Raw genomic sequence first — 26,122 nt, forward strand, 5'->3', positions numbered from 1 at the left:
GTAGTGTGGTTTTAGTCAAAGTCACTAACAAGATTTCGCCCACCTACCATATCTAAATCTCTAGCTCGTTCATGACGAACTCGATTTTATAGCAGTAATACACTTAAAAATTCGTTTCCCTCGAGTGTCACTCTTGAAAAACATGTTCGATTGAAATAAGGTATGGCAAAATGACATCCAGCATTTAACCCTTTCTTTTTAGGTGTATTTCCCAGGTAAACAGTCCATAGGAGCAATACACACTCCCTCCCTTCCCCCAGAGCGTCACTTAATAATAATTTACGTAATGTGCCATAAATTCCCTACTAGCTACATTACCGATATCAGTTCAACAGTTGGCATTCACTAAACTACAGCATGAATTGTTTGAATGGCGCAAGATAATTGAAAGTTAACACGTAAACATTGCTGAATTGAAGGTGGCTAGTTTAGGAGCCGCTTGAGAGCTTATCAGGATTGTTTATCGACAATTCCAACACACGACCAAGTTTTCCAAACGCCTATTGATGCTATTCCTACTCAAAGGTTAGAATGGGCACGTCGACTTGCCTGTGTTTATTCTGTAATCTAATATATTTCCTCTAAACTAACGTAAAAGCCTTCATTCTCAGTTTACAAAGAGAACTTATTGTAGACATTTAGTTAAATTTCGAGAAGCATTATTTATATGTTTGTGTATTTTTATTTATTTATTTATTTAATTTTTTTGCCAAAATACACACTTTTTACCAAATTTAGTAAAAGTTCAGTCATCGGAAAAGTGACAAAGATTAGCTAAAATAAATAAAGAAGTAGAAAAAATAAGATGCTACACTACCATTAACTAACAATTACCTTGAGTCATTGACAGCGCTGCATCCAGTTCTGCAAGCAAGTCAACGTTTGACATCACACACGAGCTTCTCGACGTATGAACCGGGCTAGATGTCGAAGATCCAGCTGGGGTTGGTTGCAGTATTACACCACTAACCGGCGCGCTATTGACTGAATCTAGAACATTATTTAGCAATTCCTGCTTCTTGAAAGTAGGTCGGACTTGAATATGGGTGCTGCTGTAGGCTTGTCTAATTGGAGATGTCTGTGAATAGTAGCTATTCGGCTGCATCACTGGCAAAGGATTCACGCTTGAACCAGTCATGGAGTGTTCAGGATGGGAAGGAAACGCTCCGCGGGCTTGTGGGTAATGAGGGAAATTATGGCCACTCGTTGGGTAGGAAACATTAGCAGAAGGTGCAGGTTCTTTTGAAGTAAACTGAGACGAGGGGAAACCTGTTGAATTTGGAGCTGCTTGCACACTTGAATTAGAATTATAGGGATGATTGGCAGTGACGTATGATGACTGGTACCCATAAGCTTGGTAGGTATTCACCCCAGTGCTACTGTAAGACGAATCTGCACTTGATTTTGAGGCGGCCAAAGGAGCCTGCAATGGTCCTGACGAATGAATAGTAGATTGTTGCTTTCCAGAAGAGGATCCAGGCCAACCGAGCGGCGTCGCTTGCATACTTGGGGTTGAATACTGACTATAAGGGTAATTACTTGCCACTTGCGAGTATTGATAAGTAGAAGGTTGAGAGCTACTCACAGAATTCGTACTAAATGTTACATTTGTTGATAAATTTAAAGAGGCGGACGAATTGTGAGGCAGCCCTGGTACAGGAGTAGTGGGTTGATTTTGCCCAAAAGTAACTGAACATGGAGTAGAGCTAGGGATGCTCACGACCAAAGGAGACAAGGGCATTCTTGGGTAGCCGGTAACTGATCCAGGACTTGTAACCTGATGTATGTGACGAGTTCCATTCATATTATATTGCTGCTGATATTCCTTGTTTGGATACATAGAAGGTGCAAGTACAGAAGAAAAAGAGACACCCGTGTGGCTTAGAGAAGATACAAAAGTGGAAGCCTGTGGATGTGAACTAGCCACTGGGCTAGCTGGAAACCCACCTTGGTTAATACCCACTGCAGATTTTGGTTGTTCGTACGGCTGGTTAAAACTTATTTGTTGGGCCGCTAACTTATCATATACTGGCTGACCGGAAGACGCTGAAGATAAAGGGGACTCAGAACTTGGCTTGCCTGTATTCAAGTTACCAACTGGCAAGGAATTATAATAGCTTCCATGAGGCAAAGGCCCAACAGCTGCGTGTGACATAGTGGAAGGATATGGCTGATATGGGATGCTTGCTGGGGCAGAGTACTTAACGGGTTCCATATCTGCTCCATATTTCATCGCTTGATTTTGTGTTGGAGGAGTAAACGCAGCACCGTATTTCATTCTTGAATCCAACGTAGCAACAGACACTGGGGCCATCGTAGGCATTTGCGAGCCAGGAGGGTAGGGCAAGTTCATTAGATTTTGCGACGGAACTTTATAGGCAGGAGAATGATATTCTTGACCCAAATTGACTTTTTCAAAAGCATAAGTAAGAGGTGCACTGGAGGAACTACTTGGATATGAGTCAAGAGGATATCCCTTTACACTAGGATTCTCAGCACCAAGAGGAGATGGTCGAAATCCAGGGTAAGAAGATGCTGAAGTTCTCGCAAATAAGTAATCTTTTAGTCTTGCTCCAGGCACAGAATCAGGCTCGCCATAAAGTTTCTTAATTTCTCGCTTCTTCAAAGTTTCTTCCCTTTCTTCTTCTTGCACTGAGCAAACACTACCCAGCCTTTTCTGCAGCTTATCTAGATTCTCATCCAGTTTCTTATAAAATTCGACTCCGCTTTCAGTTTTTGCCCTAAGATCATCATACGCATCATACGCATCAATCAAAGCCTTTATAGTGTCATCTCTGGCTGCAAGGATCTCATTAATAGCTTTCCGTGTGTCAGCAAATCTTGCATTTGTTTCTATTAGTGCTTGCAATATGTTTTCTTGAGCATAAAGATTTTGCTCAATAAGCTGAACCTAGAACAGAAGAAATAACTTTATTTGCACACACAAATGAAGGAAAAGGCCTATTTCAAGCAAAACCTGAATAAACTGAATTCATAACCTCTGTGTAGCAAGAACAACCAGAAAACGTAACAGTCTCGAAATAAAACTCTGGATGATCTGAATTCATTCTGAAAAATTGGCTTTGAGAATTTACTTTCAAACAAAGCCTAGAAAAGGCAAGCCAACACATGTTCCGGGAAGCCATTTCATTAGTATATTTGACTAAATTGCCCAAGAGCATATTGTCCAGGGGTAACACTACTTTTTAAGAAAACTAAGTAAATAATTCCAGTTTATATAGCAAAAAACTAGCTTAAAAACTTAAAACTAGCACCCAAACTTTAAAACTTAAAAATAGCACTAAAAAATTGTGGTTTATTTTCTTTTAATTTCTTTACATTTATCACTTTTACCTCTTTTTCTAGTCACCAGTTTTTATACATCACATTTCATCATTTAGACTTACATTGTTAAACCCTAGACTATCTTACATTTAGGAGAAACAGGGGGAGCCTCTCCAAGACTGACAGAAAGGAACAACCCAGGAAAATCCACTGGTATACGAATTTGTACTTAATTAGAGCAAAGCCAACACTGACCTCAAACCTGTCAAAACACTTAAGTAGATAAAAAAATAGCATTCTTTCTTTAATATTTTATATAATGAAGTGGACTCCCATAATTAAAACTAAAATCTTATGCTTCTTATCTTTTCTTTACGGAGATCTAATTTATTTTTCTTAAGTAAGTTCCAGAAGCAGTACAAAGGGTCCGGTTTAACAGTTCACTAAGTCCATAGCAGTAAGTTTTTATGAACAGGTTCCCAAAGTCAGGAAACTAATTTTAAACCCAGCACAATCAATCGATTGATCAAGTTCCCTTTCCCATATTTCATTTCTTTGACAAGATATTGAGAAGCTTTTGGTTTTTCACAGCAAATTGTATATCTTTTTATCACTTGCAAAAACAGAAGGAAATATAATCTTTTGATATGAATCTTTACCATTTGCCTAAAACAAAAGAAAAGAAAAAATCTTTTGTGCATAGGACAGTGGCTACTTTTGATATGAATTTTTACCGTATGCCTAAAAATCAAAAAGAAAAAATAGAAAAAAAATCTTCTTTGCATAGGAAAGTGGCTAGTAACAAAAATTCAAAATCGGGACGCATTTTTCCGTTTCTGAAAAATTTATGCTATCTAACATAATTCTCATTCAACTGCCACAGCTAAGTTGCGGATAAACTGCCACAGCTAAGTTGCGGATCAACTGCCACCGTTAAATTCACGATGAAAATTATAAATCCCCTGTGGTTAAAGCTGAACAACCCAAACCAAACAACCCAACTCCAAGTAATAGCCCAGGACAAATGCATTTGGTTTACATTTCTTGCATTTTTAGAGTAGTTCAGCAAGCGCTGAAACCTCAGGTACCCATTCAAACAATTTAAAATATTAAACAATCCAATTCAAAACACCGAATTGCACCTATTTTGTGATCCAATACTTTGAAAATGGACTTGGTTTCCTTCGATAATGAATCGTCCATATACGGCAATAATGTAATATACCTATTTATTGCAAATTAATCAAAAAAACTTTTTCCCCAAAATAAATTTTTCAGAAAAAGTAAATAACTCAATTAAACCAAAAATGAACAAAATAGAATCAAATAATCTACCAAGCATACAACTACCACAAATCAGTATCAATAAATAAATGAAACCCGAAACAAACAGAAATTTAAATAAATCAAACACAAAACGAGCGGAAATTAATCTGAGTAGGGTTCTAAACCCTATGCTTTTTAAAAGCCAGAATATAATTTGTACTTTACTGAAAAAATCAAATGAATTTACTGAAAAAAATGTGCATTTTCAGTTTAATATAAATATGCTGATATTTATTCCTTAAAATCTTAATTAATTTTTGATTTCTTAAAGTTTTAAAAGTAAAAACATTTAAAAGAATTTTTTTTTCAGTAAAGTACAAATTATATTCTGGCTTTTAGAAAGCATAGGGTTTAGGACCCTACTCAGGTTAATTTCTGCTCGTTTTGAGTTTGACTTATTTTAATTTCTGTTTGTTTCGGGTTTCATTTATTTATTGATAATGATTTGTGGTAGTTGTATGCTTGGTAGATTATTTGATTCTATTTTTGTTCATTTTCGGTTTAATGGAGGTTTTTAATTTTTTGGATAAACCCATTTTGTGCAAAAAGTTTTTTTGATTAATTTCTGTTCTTTTTGTTCTTCTGAGGTCTTTTAGGAAGTTTCTACGACAACACTTTCTATAAAAACCTTATATGCCCCCAGGGCATAACTTACAACCCTTGCCCTGAGGGGTATGTCTTCCTCAAAGACATAATTTCCAGAATTTTCAACTACTTAGAACAAAATACCTATCTCAAAATTTTGATTGGATGTATTTGGGGAAATGGTGGGCGTCAGAGGGTAGTTAATTGCTCTCCAATCACTTTCGACTATTAAAAAGGGCACTAGCCCTTTCAATTTCCCATTAAATGAGCTTTTTTGAAGTTTCTACGACAACACTCTACAAAGACCTTATATGCCCCCAGGACATAACTTACAACCCTTACCTTTAGGGGTCTAAGGGGGTTATCATCCTTAAAGTCCTAATTTCCAAAACTTTCAACTTCGTTGAACAAAATGCAAATCTCAAAATTTTGATTGCATGTGTTTGGGGAAACGGTGGGCGTGACAAGGGGGTTAATTGCCTTCCAATCACTCTGGACTATTAAAACGGGCACTAGCCATTCCAATTTCCAACCGAATGAGCCCTTTTTGAAGTTTCTACGACAACTCCTTCGATACATAGTGCCCTGGTCTAGAAAAATAAAAAATAAACGATACATTGTGCCAACATCGTTCTTTACTTAGGCAGCGCAATTGCGCTGCCTATAATTATTTCAGCATGACTAATATTTAGATTCTACAAGAAAAACTGCCTTTTCTTTTTCCTTTTTCTGCCATTTATTTACGCAAGGTTATGTTAAGTTACGTAAATAAGCACGTTATATAAAGTACTCGGGTATATACTTAGCAAAAAAATTCTTTATTGTATTGTATTGTAGATAAATTTAGGTATTGTAGAAAATACAAGTTCGGATTACTCTCAACACAGTGCTGACTAGGGCGAACATGCCAAATAGTGTTAGTAGCATTATCGCGATACCACCGTACAAAATATGTGAAAAGAAAAGAATTGGTAAATAGAACAAGAACAACAAAAACAAAGAAATAGGGTGGTTTCCGAAAGTTGGTATACCAAAAAAAAAAGAAAAAAAAAAACCTTGGAGCCTTGAAGCCTGGTTTTATTAAATATTCCGTCTCGAACTAATGTAGGTGTAGCACCACTTTTTACAGATGAACATCTCTTGTTTTACCCAGCTTCATACCTTGTCAATCTGTTTCATGCAAATCAAATCGGAATACGGCAAGTATTTTTCCTTTCAATCCCTTTTGTACTAACTTCATTCCTTGAAAATAACGTTTCTAATAAGAATACCGAAGAATATTTTGGAATAATTACTCCTTAATAAAAGAGACCTTTGTTTTAAAGTATTGGTGACATTACCTTAAAGCGAAAGGGCCATAAACGCTCACAGGTTCTAATTGAAAATAATATCATTGAGTTTCATTCTGGGTAAAGTGACTTCTCAGACATACTACATACTATAGAGCGACTTTTCGGCTGCGTTATATTAGAGCGATATATTCAAATTATAAAGGTTTTGAACCTTATTAACTAACCTAAAATCTAATTGATCACGGTCTTTTTGCATAAAAATGCAGAGTTTTCACGTATAGACTATAAAATTGGGTACCTGTTGATCATGCTTCTTAATTTCTTCTTTAAATAAAGTTTCGGGATTACTGTCTGGTGGCAGTGCTGCAAGTTTCTTGGTAAGGTCATCAGCCTGTAAAGCTTCTCTTAGTTGGTGGGCAAATACAACCCGTTGTCGTTTCATTTCCTCTACTTTTTTCACAAGTCGATTCATCTCCATCATATGCATCTCATGGGGTGTGTCTGAAATGAATTAGATAATTTATAGACATGGGTGCACACAAATAAAACATTTAGGGGAGGGGGGGGGAGTATAAGCAAACGTGCTTTTGAAAAACTGTTTTTATATCTCCCTATAGATCTGTTTTTCTAAACGAAATTAAATTATCAAAGCTAGAAACGTTAAATTTTATACAAACAACTTTTGAATCATGGGCATTGAAAATACATATATATAATATATATATATATATATATATATATATATATATATATATATATATATATATATATATATATATATATATATATATATATATATATATATATATATATATATATATATATATATATATATATATATATATATATATATATATATATATATATATATATATATATATATATATATATATATATATATATATATATATATATATATATATATATATATATATATATATATACTTACTTTGACACTTAATGTGACACTAAATTTGACACTTATTTTGAGTGTTCATTTGACACTTTCGTTTTTTCTTTTATCCAACATCTGGCAAATTTTACTTTGTATAATTGGTAAGTGTCTGTAACACCGAGTCAATCCCTCATCTGAAAACAACGATGTGATGTTAATACCTATAACTGAAGTACTTATTACAAGAAAAGAAGAGCGTATTTCCCCAGAGACCTTATACATCAGTCAGTTGGTCTCAGACAATTAGAGCAAGTATACGCCGTTGCTTTTTTTATGCATGAAGGCAAGTGAGTATTGCAAACAGTTTAAACACGTCACTTACAGTCAGGAGCTTTCATTAAAATGTGACAAATTTTATAAATAGTTTGGTAAGTATTCCCTGTTATGTCTCATGACTAAAGGGGGGAGGAAACTTTCAGGAAACATGCCAGCGCTTGCTTTACAGTCTATACCCATCTTTGGGAACGGAAGTTGGTTCAGCGTTTGACGACTGTCTTTGCAAGTAAGCATCTACTACAATTTTACATGAGATACTTCGATTTAGCGAACGATCTTTGAATATTTTAGGGTTTACAGTTTCCCAGCAGGCGGGCAGTAAAAATAAGTGGTTTATGCTAAATTGCACATTCATTTTCTCCCCAATGTGGCAACTTCATCCATTACTGCTTGGAGTTAAAAGCCGATATAGTATACTCATTTTTAATCTAATACCTCCCCTTCCTTAAAAGAATAAAATAAAACTTGTCACAACAGACCCTAAATTAAATTCAATTTAAACCCTCATTTAAATATCAAAATTTTTATACTAGGTACGACCTCCAGAACCGATTCTCACGGACATCTCATACCTTCTTGCCTTATTGTTATTTAGTGCCTATTTTTGGCTGTTTGAAAGACATCAACCACCACTATATACCGCCTTTCATAAAACAAAGATCTTACACAGTTAGATAAAGGTTTGACCCCTGCCTCCTTTGTGCAGGTATACCTAGTCTTGAAATAAACCCTTATAAAATCAGACTGTTGAATTTTATTGGTCAAATATCAATATTGGCAAATCTATAGTGAACCATGGATTTTGGTCAATAAAGAAACAGTGAAATAGCCGATCAGAAACATGCGCGATAATCTAAGTTTAGTTAACAATCCATAAAACTATGATCTTTCTTTTATAAAAAGCAATCACTAAGTTTTCTCGCCTGGTTTCAATAGAGTTTTATGTTTCATCTTTACGTACCCTGAAAAGTAGAAGGCTGTTTTTCTGTAAAAGGCCCGAAAATATTGTACGAAGGTATCAATTATGTGCATTGAATGTTTTCCAATGGAGGGGGATATCTGTGAAAACAGCAAAAGAAACATTGTAAAATAAAAAAAAAAAAACTACGCGTTCAGGGATATCATGCACATAAGCCTAGCCTCATGCTTAGAGCATATACTTACTGCGCAAGCGACCTAATGATGGCAGTTGCTCTTCAATTTCGTCAAGGGACTGACTCAATATCTTCAAATTGGCCAATTGAGCAGTTGAAGCCTTGTGAAGCAAGTCATTAGAAACAGAGGCTTTCTTGTGAGCATTTCTATATTTTTCCATTTCATGGCGAATTTCAGCCAAAACCATTGACGGTGGCCTTTTTCCAATGACTTTATGATACGCTGCTTCTTTTTCTTCATCTAACTGAAAGAATGAAAATAATTAATCAAAGATCTTGTATCACTAGACACAAAATGAGACTATTTCAAGAAATATTCGTGTATTTTTTACTTTGTGGACGACAAACAGATTTTATCGCACTAAAGTTACTAACTAAGTAAATACAAGATTGTTTAGCCGGAATTATTTTCTATTGATGTGCTGGTACCTAAAACCTTTTATTACTAGACACCCAATCCCGTTAAGTCTGTATATATCAAAGTATAAACACATACTGAACAAGTACTGACAAAACCTATCCTCTCCACACAAAAAAATGACCCTTTGTCCGCGTATCCGGAGACGATTTCATACCTATGCGAACTTGGTGACTAAATCACAAGTTCCGTAGGTGATTATACTTGTTCCGTAAAAGCTGTATTAAATTTGATTTATTGGGTCGGAGCGATTAAGTAGTACAACATTTTCCCTCTAGAGGCGCTGAGGTACGCGGGGTACTGAGGTACACTTTTGGAGAGTTTTGACTGTACTTGTTCAGTAGATGATTATACTTTGGTATATATAAATCTTTTCTGCATGGACCTCAAGCAGAGAAGCAACCGCTTTTATAATAGGCAAAGGGCTTTGATTTTAAAAAATCAATAACTAAAAGAAAAATAAGAACAGCTGTGTCTTAGGACTACAAATCCGTACTTTTTTTCATGTTTTCTTTTTATACCCTTAGCAGAGGAAACAATTTCATCTTCCCTCATGCAGAGAGAACGAAATTTTTTGGCACAATATACCACTTTTCTTAAAAATGAAAATATTCAAGCAGTATAAACGGCCAAGTGCATATAACAAAAACTAATATAATAAACCTATATTAAGGAGAGGATTGGAGGCTATATGCTTACACCTTTTTTAGACTTTCAAAACATAAACACATTATGTTAAAACCAGAACTTCATTTTTAAATTTAAGAAATTGTCTAAATGTCTGAAGACAACACAAAGTAATGTGTAACTTTAAAGCTTACGTTCCCTGTAAAACTACTATTACTAACAAATCACTACAGCACCAAGCCGCCTGAGGCCGACCCAGCTACGCATGCTCCTTGTCCATCCCAATTTATTCAAAGCCTCCCTTTCTACACCATCCCAGGAAGTTCCAATTTCCTTTAAATCTTTGATTATGACGTCCTCCCACCCCAGACGAGGATGACCTGCTTTCCGTTTAGCCCTAGACGGTTAGCCGAAAAGGACAATCTTCGACAATCTGTCATCCTTCATCCGCACAACGTGTCCTAGCCACCTCGACCTTTCTTTCATTATAACCCTAGAGAGCGATATTTAACTACATTTTTCATACAGCCTACTGTTTGAATTGGTCTTGGTCTACTTCTGGGCCTGGTCTGTTTTGGCGGACGTTTTTGAGCTGAATTCCCTGTGAAAGTATCAGGTATTTTATTTTCCTGCAATCCTATCGTTCATCAGTTCAACAAAAGATGGAAATTTTGTTGTTTTAAAATAGCTCGCATTCAGTTTCATCCATTAACTGATTTACATCTTTGAGAAGCTTTGCGTTTTTTATTTTAATTTTAAAATAAAATTTAAAATCTCTATAATATTTTTAAATCTCTTTACCGTATGTGCCGGGTTTGGGGGACAAACTTAAAGGGATTTTACAGAAAAATAACATTTATACATGTTTCCAGTTAATAAGACCTTTAAGCAGTTTCTTTAATTCTGGAAAGGATGTGACTCGGGACAATTTTATCCAGCTGCTTTGGTGTTCTCATCGAAGCAACTCTATTAGTGACAGTGACCTATGTGGATCTGTTGCGACAATTGTACTTTAATATTGGTGGTTGTTTTTATGTGTTTTTAGTTTATTTTAGATTTTTAATTTTTGCTTCTTTTGCGCTGAAGAAGCCTTGTTTTTATACAGGTGAAATATCCACGTCGTTTTGGTTTTTTATCTTTTCTCTACTGGCCATAGTCTCGCTTTGTTTGTTTCTGTATTGAGTTTTCTCTCTTTGTCAAGTTACTGCTGTAGGTTCTTCGAAAAATCGCACATTTGAAACGGGGCATAAACCTTAACTGACTATACATGAACAACAAAATAAAGAAAAGAGACACAAGCCAGAAGGGAGGTTATAAGGGGTTCAGAAATCTTCCGACAAATTAAGTCATTCAAAACGCGACACAAAGTAAATTACCTTCAAAAGCTCATCACAATAAGAAAGCGTGTCTTCAACTTTCTTGGTTTGGTCAGTTAATTCAACCATTAAACGATTCATCACGCTGATGGCATCGGTTTTCACAGAAAAAGCAGCGCAACGTTCAATAAGCTCCTAAAAAAATAAAAATTTACTGCAATTGGCAAGGCCGTGTCCAGAAGGGGGGGGGGGGGTAGGTGGTTTGAACCCCCCCCCCCGAAATGTTTGTCCGACTCGTAAAAACGTAATAAAAATGAACAGAAACAAATTTTGTATGCGTTTTTTGGAGGTTTTTGTACCCCCCCCCCAAAAAAAAAAAATATGGATACGCCCCTGGCAATTGGTTGCATTCGATAAAACAGTAAAATTCCAACTACAAAATCCTACAACTTTAGCATTTTCAACACTGACTACGTCTGCCGAAGTCAGTGGGTCATTTTCGTTACTTTAAATTAAATTTTTCTAAAAACAAGTTTTTCCGAATATGAAAGAGGATGCCCTCTCCCTCATACCTCGCTCTTGACACTAATGTTTTTAAGTATTTGGAGTTGTTCTTAAAAAATTGGAAGAAAAGTCAAGCTTTAGCGGAAAGAGCGAGGTATTGAGGAGGTGGCATCCCCCCTCATAGACGAAAAAAATTCTGTTCGTTTTGAGTTTTAGTGTTGCTCCTTACTTTCAGTTGAAAAAAACATTTTTTTATTTAACTTCTAATCGGAAAATCGGTATTAATCGATTTCTTGTTAAAAAGACTTGTTTTTCCTTTAGTTTCCAATTTTTTTTTCAAATCATGCCGGAAAACCCACCTCTCCGTGGCAAATTTTTCCTGGAACCCCCCCCCCCCCTCCACCCAATGAAAAGTTTCTCCCGCGAAGAATTCCCCCATGAAAAACTTCTTCAGCAAAAATTTACCCCATAGAGAATTTCTCCCGTGGAAAATCTCCCCACGAAAAAGTCCCCCACACCATTTCAAACCATCTGAAAATTTCCCTTGAACATCACATGTAAAATTGATTCGACAACGACAAAGTAAGGCAAATAAAAATAATTTTGTACAGGAATTCTGGCAAATTCATCTATTTAAAATTTACCCTTGGAATTTCATCTCCGGAAACTTCCCTCCCCACGGAAACTTCTCCCCATAGAAATTCGCTCCTCCCCCGAAATATGTATTTTTACTTCCCGATAACAAAAACTATATGCAAACAATAGACAAATTTCACAAATTACAGCCCTTTCCCCAGGGGCTGTCTGGGGTCACGCCATCCCCAGAGGTATGGTTATTTGACCTTTCAACTATGCTGAACAAAAAGACTTTAAATTTTTTTATCGAATGACTAATGGGATAAAGGGGGCGTAGGAAGTGGGCAGTTGCCCTCCCATATTTTTGATCATTTAAAAGCGCACTAGAACTTTTAATTTATATTCGAATTAGCCTTCTCCCGATCTTCTAGGAACACAGGTTCAATACGATCACCTAGGAAAAAAGAAACCAAAAAAAAAACCAACAAAATTCCACATTTTTGCAGATAGGAGCTTGAAACCTGTACAGTAGGATTTTCTGATATGCTGAATCTGGCGGTGTGATTTTTATTTAGATTTCTTGACTTTTGGGGGTGTTACCCCCTCCCCCTTCAAAAGTCACACAAATTTCTTACGCTCGCTTTTAATGGATAGCATTAAACTTTGGTTTTTCACAGTTTTCAAATATTTACACGAACCAACACCAAACTGGTCTAGGTACATTTTCTTCTAGTTTATTTATACCAAATGGTTATTCTCTAATATTGCTCAAACCAGAGATTTTGTTCAGTGAATATGCAAAATAAAATCTAATTCATGATTTATCTGAAATATTGTGTCTATGCACACAAAATTAGCATTATTATAAAGGAGACTCTGGCGTGCCATAGCAAGTGGCGTGGCAAATAAATTTAAAGCTCAGTTTCAGTGTCATAAAAGTAAAGCAAAACTTTCGAAGCTTTTCTTGCGAGCGCTCAGCCTCTAGCGGCCTTTTAAGGGTGGCGGTCTTCGAGTCCCTTGATTTTTGGGCCTATAACTGCGGTAATTACTATACCGTTAAGAAAATACTGGATTTCTCTTTAAAGCAATCTACTTAACCTTGTTTACAATTCTTGTTTTCTGATCTGCCTCAAGGTTTTTACACTTTCCCAGGAAATTGTTTTTTCAAAATAAAACAAATAATATGACAAATATAGAAAATTAATTGGTAAATCTGTTAAGATTTTTTTTTAATTTTTACCCCATTCTGACAAAATCCTGGGAAAGGTTCACTTCTATATTTCCATGTAGACATATGCGAAATTCCAGTTCAAAAACCACTGCCACAGAAAATACACTTTTTTTTAAGCTATAAAGAGCCGGGGCCTAAAAGACCAGGAGCCCATATTAAACTGTTCATGTTAATGTACACGAGGTAAGTACTGATCTTTGTTGATAGTCACTAAAACTCAACAATATGGTAGTTTGACAGCAAATAGATAATCATAAGCTTTTCTAGGCATTTTTTCCAGTGGATTAGTTAGCGTACAATTAAAATACTTAGATTTTCTAACCTTCTACCACGCGGCCAAGGCCTCTGCCGTCTACGGAAGACCGGGCTGGAAGAAGCCAATCATCAAACGAGCCAACAAAATGAAGATCCTTGGAGCATCAGTCTATTCAATCCTGATGTACGGAGCTGAAACATGGCCTGCAACTGCAGCTGTCCAGTGCCATTTCGACATTCTTCAATCAAGTGGCTTCGGCCAATTGAGGGAATCCGATGGACCGACTTTGTCAGCAATGACCGCCTGCGAAGAATGACTTCCCAGTCACCCTTGTTACACCAGGTTGCCCAGCGGACATTTCGCTGGTTCGGACATCTTTTGCGATTGCCTGCCGACACTCCAGCTCAGATACTTTATGACTTTGAATCAATCAGTAGTGGCTGGAAATGTCCGTACAAAGCTGAAATTTTGCTATCTGATGTAAAGGCCCTTTCTGCTAACCTCGCCTCGTGGAGAAGGCTGACGACGCTCTCAGCGCCATTCTGGAGAGAGGATTAAGTAAGTAAGTACTAGTTGTATAAGTGACAATTTTGGAGATATAGCAAATTGAGAGTAAATAAAAGAAAAAGAAGAATTACCTCTGGAAGCCTTTGATTCTCAAAGTTTAACACCAGGTTTTCAACTTGTAGAATATCTAGAAACTCGTTTAGCTTGTCATCTTTGGATTCGATTCTTTCACTGACATTTCTCAGCAATTTCGCTTTTTCTTCAGAATACAGCGACGACGAAGCATGAGCTTCTATTGATATCAACCGACCAAAAATGTCCGGACCAGCTATCTCAGGGTCAGTGAAATCAAATCCGATTCCTGAGTATATAGGAAAATTAGTTGAGCTATCCTAAAGAGCTTGTCTATGTATAAATGAATTCTTTGAACGACTTTTTCTTATGAGAAAGAGTATACTGGCGAACTTAATATGAGATTAAAAAAATTATTATTTATCATTAATTTGCATTTTGTAAGTCAAATTTTACTTAGTTTTACGGGACAAAATTCTAGTAGCACCGGAATAGTCTCGAGATTTAAAATTAATGAGTCGTTAGAAATTACTAAGATTAAAAGAAATAATTTTTACCGTAAATCAAAAAAGCATTCTCTCCATCCATAGCCTTTTTCTTTTTTTCCAAAATTTAACAGACGAAAGTTATTTTATTTACTTTCTTGTTATATTTATTTGATGCATTCTATTCATTTACTTTTCCAAACACACTGGGGTTTTTTCGTGATTTGTTCAATTGTTTGATTTATTGGAGTAAATTTGCAACTTTATTCATTTATCTTTCAAACCCCTCTATTTTAAGGGTACTCTACTCTCTACATATAAGATGTGTGTGACTCACACGTCATGAATAAAAGGTCTGAGCGCACAAACGAAATAAAATATGGCTGCAGAAGATAACTGCATGAAAATCGTCTAAAGAAAAGACTACGGATTCCTGAAATACATTACATAGGATTAGGAGGGCAGTTAATGAACCAATGAAGCTTATACATTAATTGAAAAGTCATGCTCACATGGGAATAAGTTGATACTTAAAAAAAACAAAACAAAGCATATTTTAATTAAGTATGACAGAATGCTACATTAAAAGTCTGATTACCCAAAACCTGGTTTAAAGTCATGTGTATTTTTACGAAGCGCGGTAGTACAGTCATTATTTTTACCCAAAATGTACATTCTAAGTTAAAAACCTTTACTTGGATTTTTTTCTAATCCATTTAGGAGTGTTTCCTAATTCTCCAAACAACACCATCTAGAAATTCATGAAAAGACTATTGCTAAAATATTTCCAGCATCATTTAAAAAAACACGCACTTGCTGAAAATTGTGGAAATTTAAGGAAATTTAGAAGTATACAATTACGTAACTAAAAGTAATTACGTACTAAGCCCTTGAGTCACCCTTGTCAATGCTAACAAAAAATGTAAACTGGTTATTTATAAACAATACATAAATCAAAAAGATATACTCTTATATTGATTAAAAATATGGCAAACATTTTAAGTTACATAATAAATTTGGCGTGATTTTTGAAAATAAGAGCCCCCCCCCCGAAACAAAGAAGTGGTGCATCCTTGGAAAATCGATATTATCAAATGCTTGATTATAGAGATGTTAGTCCCATATCTGTGAATACATAATTTTTTTATATCTTTCATCGTAAATAAAGAACGACTATTGATAGTTATATATTTTCAAAAAAAGGAAGATATTCGTGATAACAAGCTACAAGCAAACAGTAAGCCTTGTCAATAGTAAGCCTTGTCAAACAGTAAGCCTTGTCAATAGAAACCAAACTCCAAAAAACGGAACTTCAATAACAATTTTCGCGTCAAAAGGATCTCATCCTTAATTTAAAAAAATAAACATTCGATTGAGGAACAAACCTGCCGAATATCCTTATTCCTTTTTTTACAATATTTATTATTTTCTGTAGCTATTTAATTGAATAGTTTCTCATTATTGTTTTCTGATTATAACATAGCTTTTTATTTCTTTTTATTATATAATAGTCGGTTTTTACGACTTACTGGGGGTTGCTCATAAGTTCTGTTTATAGATTTCGCCTTACATGCGAGTGGGTAGTACTTATAATACTAATCACGATCAGTGATATCAAAAGGGGGAGGGGCTAAAAAAGACAAATACACTGAGCTCGGGCTCTAAAAGAGGCAAAAAGTGAAACCACGAACCAATAACGAAAAATACATTCATTTTGGTTCAGTTTTATACTTATAAGGTGGGCAAATAGCTTTTTATTCCGAAGACCCATCTCGTCACCCTCTAATTATAAACAAGTTAATTAGCTTATGCTGACGAATATATTATTAAAGAGTACCTTTAGCTAAAGATGCTGCTCTGACCTCAGGCAACGATGCTAGTGCTGGTGCAGCCTCATGGTAGATAAACTCATTTTCTTTATTTGATACATGTAGTTTATTTCCAATAAAGGTGCTAGTAATTGCAAGTGCTTCACCAAACGCTTCTGTTTCTTGGATACCTTTATGCACCTCTCCTGCTGCTTTCAGCTTGTCCATAGCTCCTTGATAATAAGAGATCCTGTCACCCATTTTTTGCATTTCTTCAGCGTTCATACCTTCAAGGAAAAAACAAAAGATTATATTTACCAGCCTCCTATGTTCTGAAAACCGATTAAACTGATTTAAATAAAAAACACATAATAATTGGTACGAATTAAACATTAATATAATGCCAGAACATACAAAAAACACAACTATATTTATCTTCAGTAGCACAAAAATGTACCTATACGCAATTATAAATTTAGCACTCAGACCTTTGCATAACACTATCATTCCGTTGTTACATGCAGCAAAAACGTCCCGTTCTGTATTTCGCTGTGCTTGTTGTAGCTAATACTCTGACGAACCTTCTGATAAAAACTATTACCAATAAACCAATTGTTGAAATCTTAACAAAACAAAATATTACCCTTTCACAGTTAAATATGTATAAAAGCAGAGCGTGAAGGGTGACTAGCAGGACAAAGCAATCGACTGTGAGTGCCTCATAAAAATTTGTACTTGTGGGAGGACTTTGATGGGAACAGATTTTGCTACCAAGCACTTTTACCGTCAGAGAATTGAAAGGTTTGAGTACATAGAGTTTGAGCAAAAATTAATATAAGTTGGGCTCAAAACCCCTATGCCTTCCCAAGGCCAGAACATAATTTGCCCTTTACTGAAAAAAATATAAATGAATGTGCATCGTCAGTTTAATATACATATACTAATATTTTGTAATCAAAATGTCAATATTATTTGATTTATTAAAGTTATAAAAGTAAAAACATTTATATTTTTTCAGTAAAGGGCAAATTATGTTCTGGCCTTGGGAAGGCATAGGGGTTTTGAGCCCAACTTAACTTTAATAAATCAAAATATAAATGTTTTTACTTTTATAACTTTAATAGATCAAATAATTTTAACATTTTGATTACTATATATCAGTAAATGTATATTAAACTGACAATGCAAATTCATTTGTATTTTTTCAGTAAAGTGCAAATTTTGTTCTCGCCTTGGGAAGGCATAGGGGTTTTGTGCCCAACTTATGTTAATTTCTGCTCGTTTTGAGTTTAACTCGGTTATTTATTGTAATTTCTGTTCGTTTTGGGTTTCATTTATTTTTCGATGCTGATTTGTGGTAGTTTCGAGCTTGGCAGATTATTTTATTTTATTTTTGCTCATTTTTTGTTTAATGAAGTTCTTTACTTTTCCTTGAAAAACTTATTTTGTGGAAAAAGTTTTTTTAATTAATTTCTGTTCGTTTTATATTGACATAGTTTTTGCAGTGAAATCGAAAACAATGCCTTAAATCTTTCCGTTTTTTTAAGATTTTATACTTGTGCCTGCTATTTCAATGCTGGAGAAAATTTTTCTACAATTTCTAACAATATGAATCCTTTGGAAATTATGAACGCAGATAATGGTGTTTAATTTACTTTCATACCTCTTCTAGTTAGTTGACCTGAAATGGAAAACTTGATACCATTCGCAAAAAAATCTGTTTACTTTCTTTGATAGGTTGGATACACTTACACTATTTTGATTTGGTCAAATTTTAACAGCAGAAGTAGCCTCGAAAGTTTGAACATAATACCCTCAGTCGTTCTTGGGATACTGCTGAGATGCCTTATTGGGAATTAGCATTATCACAGTGCATTTTGATTTAATCTTAAGGCAAAATTTTTTTTTTAATCATATTGGGCAATTGGGAGGGTGGGAGTGGAAGGGCATCAGCCCTTTCTATTTTCAATGGAATGAGCCCCTTTCGGAGTTCCCACAACAACTCCTTCGATACGAAGTGCCCTGGTCTAAACAACAACAACAACAACAAGAAATTACTGATCACTTTTGATTAATACGAATGGCACTAGCCCTGTGAATTTCAAATCGAATGAGCCCTTATCTGAGGTTTTTCTCGCAGCACTTTCTATAAAACCTTATCTTTCCCCACTACATAACTTAAGAACCTTACCCTGAGGGCGCTGGTAGAGTATTCTCCCCAAAAGTCTATGTTATATCAGTAAATCAACTACGATGAACAAAATGGCTATCTCAAAATTTTTATTGGATGTGTTTGGGGGAAAGATGGACGTGGGGCGGGGGGCTAGCTACCCTCCAATCACTTTCGACTATTAAGAAGGGCACTAGCCCTTTGAATTTCCAATCGAAAGAGCTGTTTTTGAAGTTTCTACAACAACGCCTTCTATAAAAATGTTATATGCCCCCTGGGCATGACTTAAAACCCTTGCCCTGAGGGTTATGGGGGAGTGTCCTCCTCAAAAACATATTTTATATCTGGAAATCAACTACGCTGAACAAAATGGCTATCTAAAAATTTTGATTTGATGTGTTTGGGGAAGGAGGGCGTGGGGGGGGGGCTAGTTGCCCTCCAATCAATTTCGACTATTAAAAAGGGCACTAGCCCTTTGAATTTCCAATCAAATGAGCCCCTTTTGAAGTTTCTATGACAACGCCTTCAATAAAAACTTTATATATCCCAGGACATAACTTAAAACCCTTGCCCTAAGGGTCGTTGGGGAGTGTCCTCCTCAAAAACATATTTTCTATCTGAAAATCAATAACCGCTGAACAAAATGGCTATCTCTAATGTTTGTGTTGATCTGTGTGGGAGAATTAGAGACATAGGGGAGGGGCAAGTTCCCCTCCAATCAGTTCTGAATTTAGAGAAAGGAGCAAGCTCTTTGAATTTCTAATCAAACTAGTTTGTCTTGTAATCTCTACAACAGCGTCTTCTTATAAAAACCTTATAATCCCCCAGGAAAAAGCATAAAACCCATGCCCAGGTGATATTGGGAAGTGTCCAACTAAACAAAACATTTTGTGTCTTAAAACCAACTAGCCTACGCTGAACAAAATAGCTATCTCAAAATCCTGATTGGATGTATTTGGGGGAATGATGGGTGTGGGGGGGGGCTAGTTGCCCTCCAATCACTTTCAACTATTAAAAAGGGCACTAGCCCTTTGAATTCCAAATCGAATGAGCCTATTTTGAAGTTTCTAAAAAACACCTTCTAAAAAAACCTTATATGCCCCCAGGGCATAACTTATAACCTTTGCCCAGAGGGTTGTGGGGGAGTGTCCTCTTCAAAAATACATTTTCTATCTGGAAATCAACTACGCTGAACAAAATGGCTATCTCCCAATTTTGATTGGATGTGTTTGGGTTAACGATGGGCGTGAGGGGGTCTAGTTGCCCTCCAATCACTTTCGACTATTAAAAACGGCACTAGCCCTTTGATTTTCCAATCGAATGAGCCTGTTTTGAAGTTTCTACGACAACGCCTTATATTAAAAACCTTATATGGCCTCAAAGCATAACTTAAAACCCTTGCCCTGAGGGTTGTGGGGGAATGTCCTTCTCAAAAAAGTATTTTCTATCTGGAAATTAACTAGCCTACGCTAAACAAAATGTCTATCTCAAAATTTTGATTGGATGGGTTTGGGTGAATGATGGACGTGGGGGGGGGGGGTTAGTTGCCCTCAAATCACTTTCGGCTATTAAAAAGGTCACTAGCCCTTTGAATTTCCAATCAAATGAGCCCCTTTTGAAGTTTCAATGACCACGCCTTCTATAAAAACTTTATATATCCCAGGACATAACTTAAAATCCTTGCCCTAAGGGTTGTTGGGGACTGTCCTCCTCAAAAACATATTTTCTATCTGGAAATCAATTACGCTGAACAAAATGGCTATCTCAAAATTTTGATTGGACCTGTTGGGCGTGGGGGAGGGGCTAGTTCCCTCCAATCACTTTCCACTATTAAGAAGGGCACTAGCCTTTTTAATAACCAGCCGAATATGACTGTTTTGAAGCTTCGTCAACAATGCCTTCTTATAATAAACTTATGTGCCCCCAAGGAGTATAATAAAACCCTAGCCCCGACGGTTTTTGTGAAGTGTCGTCCTAAAAATACTATATTCTATCTGCAAATCAACTATACTATGCTGAACAAATTGGCAATTTAAAAATTCTGATTTGATATATTTGGGGGACTGATGGGTGTGGGGGGTTAGTTGCCCTCCAATCACTTTCAACTATCAAAAAGTGCACTAGCCCTTGGAATTCCAAATCGAATGAGCCTATTTTGAAGTTTCTACGACAACGCCTTCTAAAAAAAACCTAGCCTAAAAAAATCAACTAGCCTACGCTAAACAAAATGGCTATCTCAAAATTTTGATTGGATGTGTTTGGGTGAATGATGGACGTGGGGGGGGAGGGGCTAGTTGCCCTCAAATAACTTTCGACTATTAAAAAGGGCACTAGCCCTGGACACAAATAGTAGTGTTTCATTTTGTTTCATACCTCCTCTAATTGACCTGATATGTAAAACTTGATACCATTCGCAAAAAAATTTGCTTACTTTCTTTGATAGCTTGGATACAGTTACGCTATTTTGACTTGGTTGAATTTTAAGAGCAGAAGTAGCCCTGAAAGTATGAACATAATACCCTCAGTCGTTCTTGGGATACTACTGAGATGCCTTATTGGGAATTAGCATTAACACAGTACATTTTGATTTAATCTTAAGGCAATATCTAGTCTTTAAACATAAAGACAAATGGAAGGGAGGGCGTGGGAGGGGGTTTAGTTGCCCTACAATCCCTTTCAACTATTAAAAAGGGCATCAGCCCTTTCTATTTCCAATCGAATGAGCCCTTTTTGCGTTTCTACGATAACGCTTTCTATATACACCTTATATGCCCCCAGGGCATAAATTACAACCCTTACCCTAAGGGATGTGAGGGTGGTGGTCATCCTCTAGGACATACTTTCCTGAACTTTCAACTACGTTAAATAAAATGGGTATCTCAAAATTTTGATTGGATGTGTTTGGAAAAATGGTGGGCGTGACAGGGGCGTTAGTCGCTCTCCCATCACTTACAACTATTAACAAAGGCACTGAACTCCCAACATCTCCAAAAATTCATTTGTTTCACTAGCATCTTTATCTAGGACTAGGACACTCAAAGCATCTACATTATTTAAGTCTAGGAGAGTTTTGCCTTTCTATTTGATGCTATGTTCTTCAGTGCCTTTGCTGTATCCCTTAGGACAGAGTCCATTAAAATAATCCATATAAATGTGGATAAGACACAGCACTGCTTATTTCCTGGTTCAAAACTGAACCAACTACTAGCCTCACTTTCTGCCTTAACTATGGCAATATTGTTTATGTACATAGAACTAATAACTTCAATGTATTTATTTGGCATATCATACAAGGATAGGATCTTCACTAAAGCTTTTTAATTATTAGCTGTATCAAATGCCTGTTTAAGATCTATAAAACTGATAATTAAAGGGTTGTATGATTCAGACACTTCTTAATTCTTAACCTAAATATCCTCTTCGCATTCACTCCCTCCCTAAAACCAGACCGTTCTTCTCTCTAAACTTTATAAACAGCCCTTCTTAATCTAATAAGCATCATCATGCTAAGCAATTCGCTTCTTACACAAAGAAAGCTAATGCCACTGTAATTACTACAATCACAAAACCCTTCTTATAAAGCGGCTTAACTGAAGATTTAATAAAGTTACTGAAAAACTTTCACTTAATTGGAAACAAGTTCATAAGCTCCAGTTTCTTACCTCTAACTTCGTAGTAAAAGGTACGCAGTTAGACTCTAACACCGTATTTCAGAAACTCATATATTACGCTTACAGCACTGAACTATTTTTTTCAATCCTTTTAGCAATGTTTCTCATACCTTGCAAAACAGCTCTTGTTTTGACTTTCATATTGTCGAAAAAAATTTTCAACTTTCATGTCAAGAAAATTCAACGTCATTCCCTAAAAGTTTATCAAGGCCCAACACATTCTCACACATCTAAAATCTGAAATTGTCGAACATCTCCCTAATCCACACTTAAATGTTATCTCTTCTGCCTTTACTTTCCTCTTATTCATATTAAATCCATCATTGAGAAATTTCAACATCAATAACGGCTCTCCTATATACCCTGGTGTCCTGCATCGGCCCAGCCAGTTTTGATTTTCATCATGTAGGTACCACGTTAAGTTATTGCCAATTTTACAACCAAATACAGCATTGCTATAACTACACTGTTGTTCCTAAAAAAAACTGAAACAGTCTATTATAATTGCTATTTAACTTCCCTGTGCCAAATTTGACAAAGCTAAAATTCTATTTATCATCATTTCTACCAACCTGGGCGTTAGAGTCTCCCAATAACAATACCATATTTCTACCAAGGATCTATTCTATTTGTTCCTGTAACTGTATGTAAAGTTTATCTGAATCACTACTGTATCCATCACTCGGTTCCTGCAGAGACATATACCAATATGACTTACAACTTGCACTTTTTCGTCATAAAGTGTACAACCAGAATAACTTTCCAATCTAAGCAAAGCTCAAAGGCTGCTTTATTCATCATGAGCTCTATTCCCTGCCAATATATCCCATCCTTCCTACCAAAATAAATAATTTCTATATCGCCTCATTTCATGCTTCCTAACCCTAAAAATGAGCTTTTGAAACTCCTAACAAAGCCGGTTCAAACATATAAATTTGTCATCAAACACTACGGTAATAAAGCAAGATAGATTCACTTTTTTAGACTCTATAAGAAGTGTTGTTATGCGCGGGCATCATACTTTATCGATCAAAACCTGTAATTTAGTTCTGTTTAAGCCTATATTCTCCAGGCCCTGAACGTAAGCATTTCTTTTGGTTACTTTTAACTCTTCAAGGTTGTTTTTATATTTCTATCTTTTTATTTCTCCATATCAATGGGAGTGGATTGGAGCCAAAATATTTTCTTTTGTCCATTGGCTGACAATAATTCCCCAGTTCTTAGTTTTCACTAAGACCTCACCCTCCTTAACATATTTTGTTGTCAATGTTAAAATTAGTAACGAGAAATACCTTGAAATAGATAAACAATGGCACCATAGTACAGATTCTTAAACTCAAAAACTTTTCTCCACCGTTTCAGCAAATTAGAACCAACAAATTCACTGAGAGATTCTTCGTCTTGGGACTTCATTGCCTTTTCTAAGATGTGCAGAGAAGCTTTATAATAATCAACTATCTGTGCAGCTATTTTTGCAGTGTTAACGGGTCGACGATTGTCCACAACACATTTTTCAAGAATACACTCTTGCGCTTGAGCCAAACAGACGATCTCAAACAACTCCATCAAGTCTGGTGCCATATCAGTGCCACGAGGCTGGGTAAAATTTTTGTTAATTTTTTGGAAAGCCCAAGAAGCACATTGGAAATGGGAGCAGACAACTTTCATACCATCAAATGAAAACCTCTCTTCAATTTGACCAAGTTGACTGTGAAGGGCGGCGATGTTGTAGAGAATTGCTGCCAGTTCGTACTTCACATCACTGACGGTGAAAGTAATACCAGCGTAATTATCTGTCCTGCAATAAAACTAATTTAAAGCAGGAAGATATATATATATATATATATATATATATATATATATATATATATATATATATATATATATATATATATATATATATATATATATACATATATATATATATACAATAATTGTATATTTATTTACATATGTCTGCATGTATTTTTTCTCGAAAACGGCTCCATATTTTTTCAGGAAAATTGGCATCCTGGGATATTCTGGCCTAAACAAATGATCTGGTATAGGTCAGAAGTTTGAGTAAATTCGTTAAGAACCTTAATTTTAGGAAAAAAATTATGTCAGTGACGTCATTTTTATATACATCAGTATTGTAATGACGTTGTCACACTTATGTGGAAAAATTGAAGATTTTCATGTATGGAGAAGTTTATATTACATTGCTTAAAGAGCCAAAAACTGGTAATTGCAAAAATATTTTAATTGCAACAATTCAAAAATCTTAAAATCTCAAGTTTGAAGCATAGCAGAAATAGTTGTTAGAAATCGGACTTGTGGTAATAATCAAATATTTATGAATAGCTTCAGTATAAAAAGACATTAAAATGCGCAAAGAGCAAAAAACTGATAATTGTAAAAATATTTTTATATATTTTGACAAAGGACTACAACAATTCAAAAACGTTAAAAAATAAAACTGAAAGTTTGAAGCTTAGTAGAAATCGTTGTTAGAAGAACACTATTACCGAATTTCTTTTCTTATAAGTATAAGCAATGTCTTTTTAAGACATGAAAAAAAGTGAAAAAATTTGAAGTTCAGTTCAGAATCGCTAAAGTTATTACGTAGACTGCAAAAATTACGTACTTATTACGTAGACTTAATGTTTGAATTCAAACTAGAAAAAAACCTGAAAATTTTAAAATTAGTTTGTTTTTTCATTAGACAAAATCCACTCGCTGCGTGATTAAGGTTAAAGGTTTGAACGAAACCATTTATATAATGTCAGTAGGAAGGCCCAAAAACGGAAATTTGCAATTATTACAAATGATGAATTCGATATTTTGACAAGGGATTACAACAATTAAAAAACGTTAAAAAAGAAAACCAAAAGTTTCAAGCTTAGCACCGTTGTTAGAAGTCGGGAAAGTTTCAATAATCAAATATTTTTGAAAACACTACCGTGTAAACGGGCAATTAATTACGTGAAGAACAAAAACTGATAGTTGCAAAAACACTTTTATACGTCTTAGCGAAGGATTATAGCAAGTCCAGAAAATTAAAAAAAAAAGTTTTTAAACGCAACCAGTTATATAATGTCAGTAGGAAGGTTATAAAAAACGAAAATTTGCAATTATTACAACTGAAGATTCTCTATTCTGACAAGGGATTACAACAATCCAAAATCCTTAAAAAAGAAAACCAAAAGTTTGAAGCTTAGTAGATATCGTAGATAGAAATCGGACTTGCTTTAATAATCAAATATCTTTGAAAAGATGGCAGCATGAAAAGACAGCAAATTGTCTAGAACAGCAAGTATTTTAAACAAAGTCAATGCAGTGACATTGCAATGTGTCTCCTATATATCATAGGTTTTGAAACTTTCCCCTGACTCATCCAACACTTCGTGGTAACGGTCTGTAAATAAGGAGCGACACGGCTCAACAGTAAGAAGTAAGTAAGTAAGTATGACGACACTAGACCCTTAAGGTCCCAACCGGCGGTGCTGATCTCCGTTTCGTGGGCCTTCAGCCAGGAAGTACAATGGGGGTCTGGGGGCCAGCCATCCTGTGCTTTCGCACACCCTTCCTGCTTAACAGTGCACCACTACTTAACCGAAACCCTAAAA

The 26,122-nt window shown here is 35.6% G+C and overlaps 1 protein-coding gene across 1 annotated transcript in view; it reads right to left on the minus strand.

Moving 5' to 3' along the window:
- mop (tyrosine-protein phosphatase non-receptor type protein myopic) overlaps nucleotides 1–26,122 on the minus strand; it is a 100,336-nt gene that overhangs the window by 42,696 nt on the left and 31,518 nt on the right. Inside the window, exons 3-9 of the mRNA XM_089095376.1 lie at nucleotides 23,807–24,312; nucleotides 16,703–16,960; nucleotides 14,440–14,669; nucleotides 11,295–11,429; nucleotides 8,884–9,118; nucleotides 6,787–6,989; nucleotides 835–2,911 (exon numbers count right to left, since the gene is read on the minus strand). Of these exons, the coding sequence (XP_088951502.1) occupies nucleotides 835–2,911; nucleotides 6,787–6,989; nucleotides 8,884–9,118; nucleotides 11,295–11,429; nucleotides 14,440–14,669; nucleotides 16,703–16,960; nucleotides 23,807–24,312 (3,644 nt within the window). The remainder of the gene's footprint in view (nucleotides 1–834; nucleotides 2,912–6,786; nucleotides 6,990–8,883; nucleotides 9,119–11,294; nucleotides 11,430–14,439; nucleotides 14,670–16,702; nucleotides 16,961–23,806; nucleotides 24,313–26,122) is intronic.

This window comes from Artemia sp. Qi Xiang Cuo, chromosome 10 (genome assembly GCF_049724085.1).
Source record: "Artemia sp. Qi Xiang Cuo chromosome 10, ASM4972408v1, whole genome shotgun sequence".
NCBI classification, from domain to species: Eukaryota; Metazoa; Arthropoda; class Branchiopoda; order Anostraca; family Artemiidae; genus Artemia; species Artemia sp. Qi Xiang Cuo.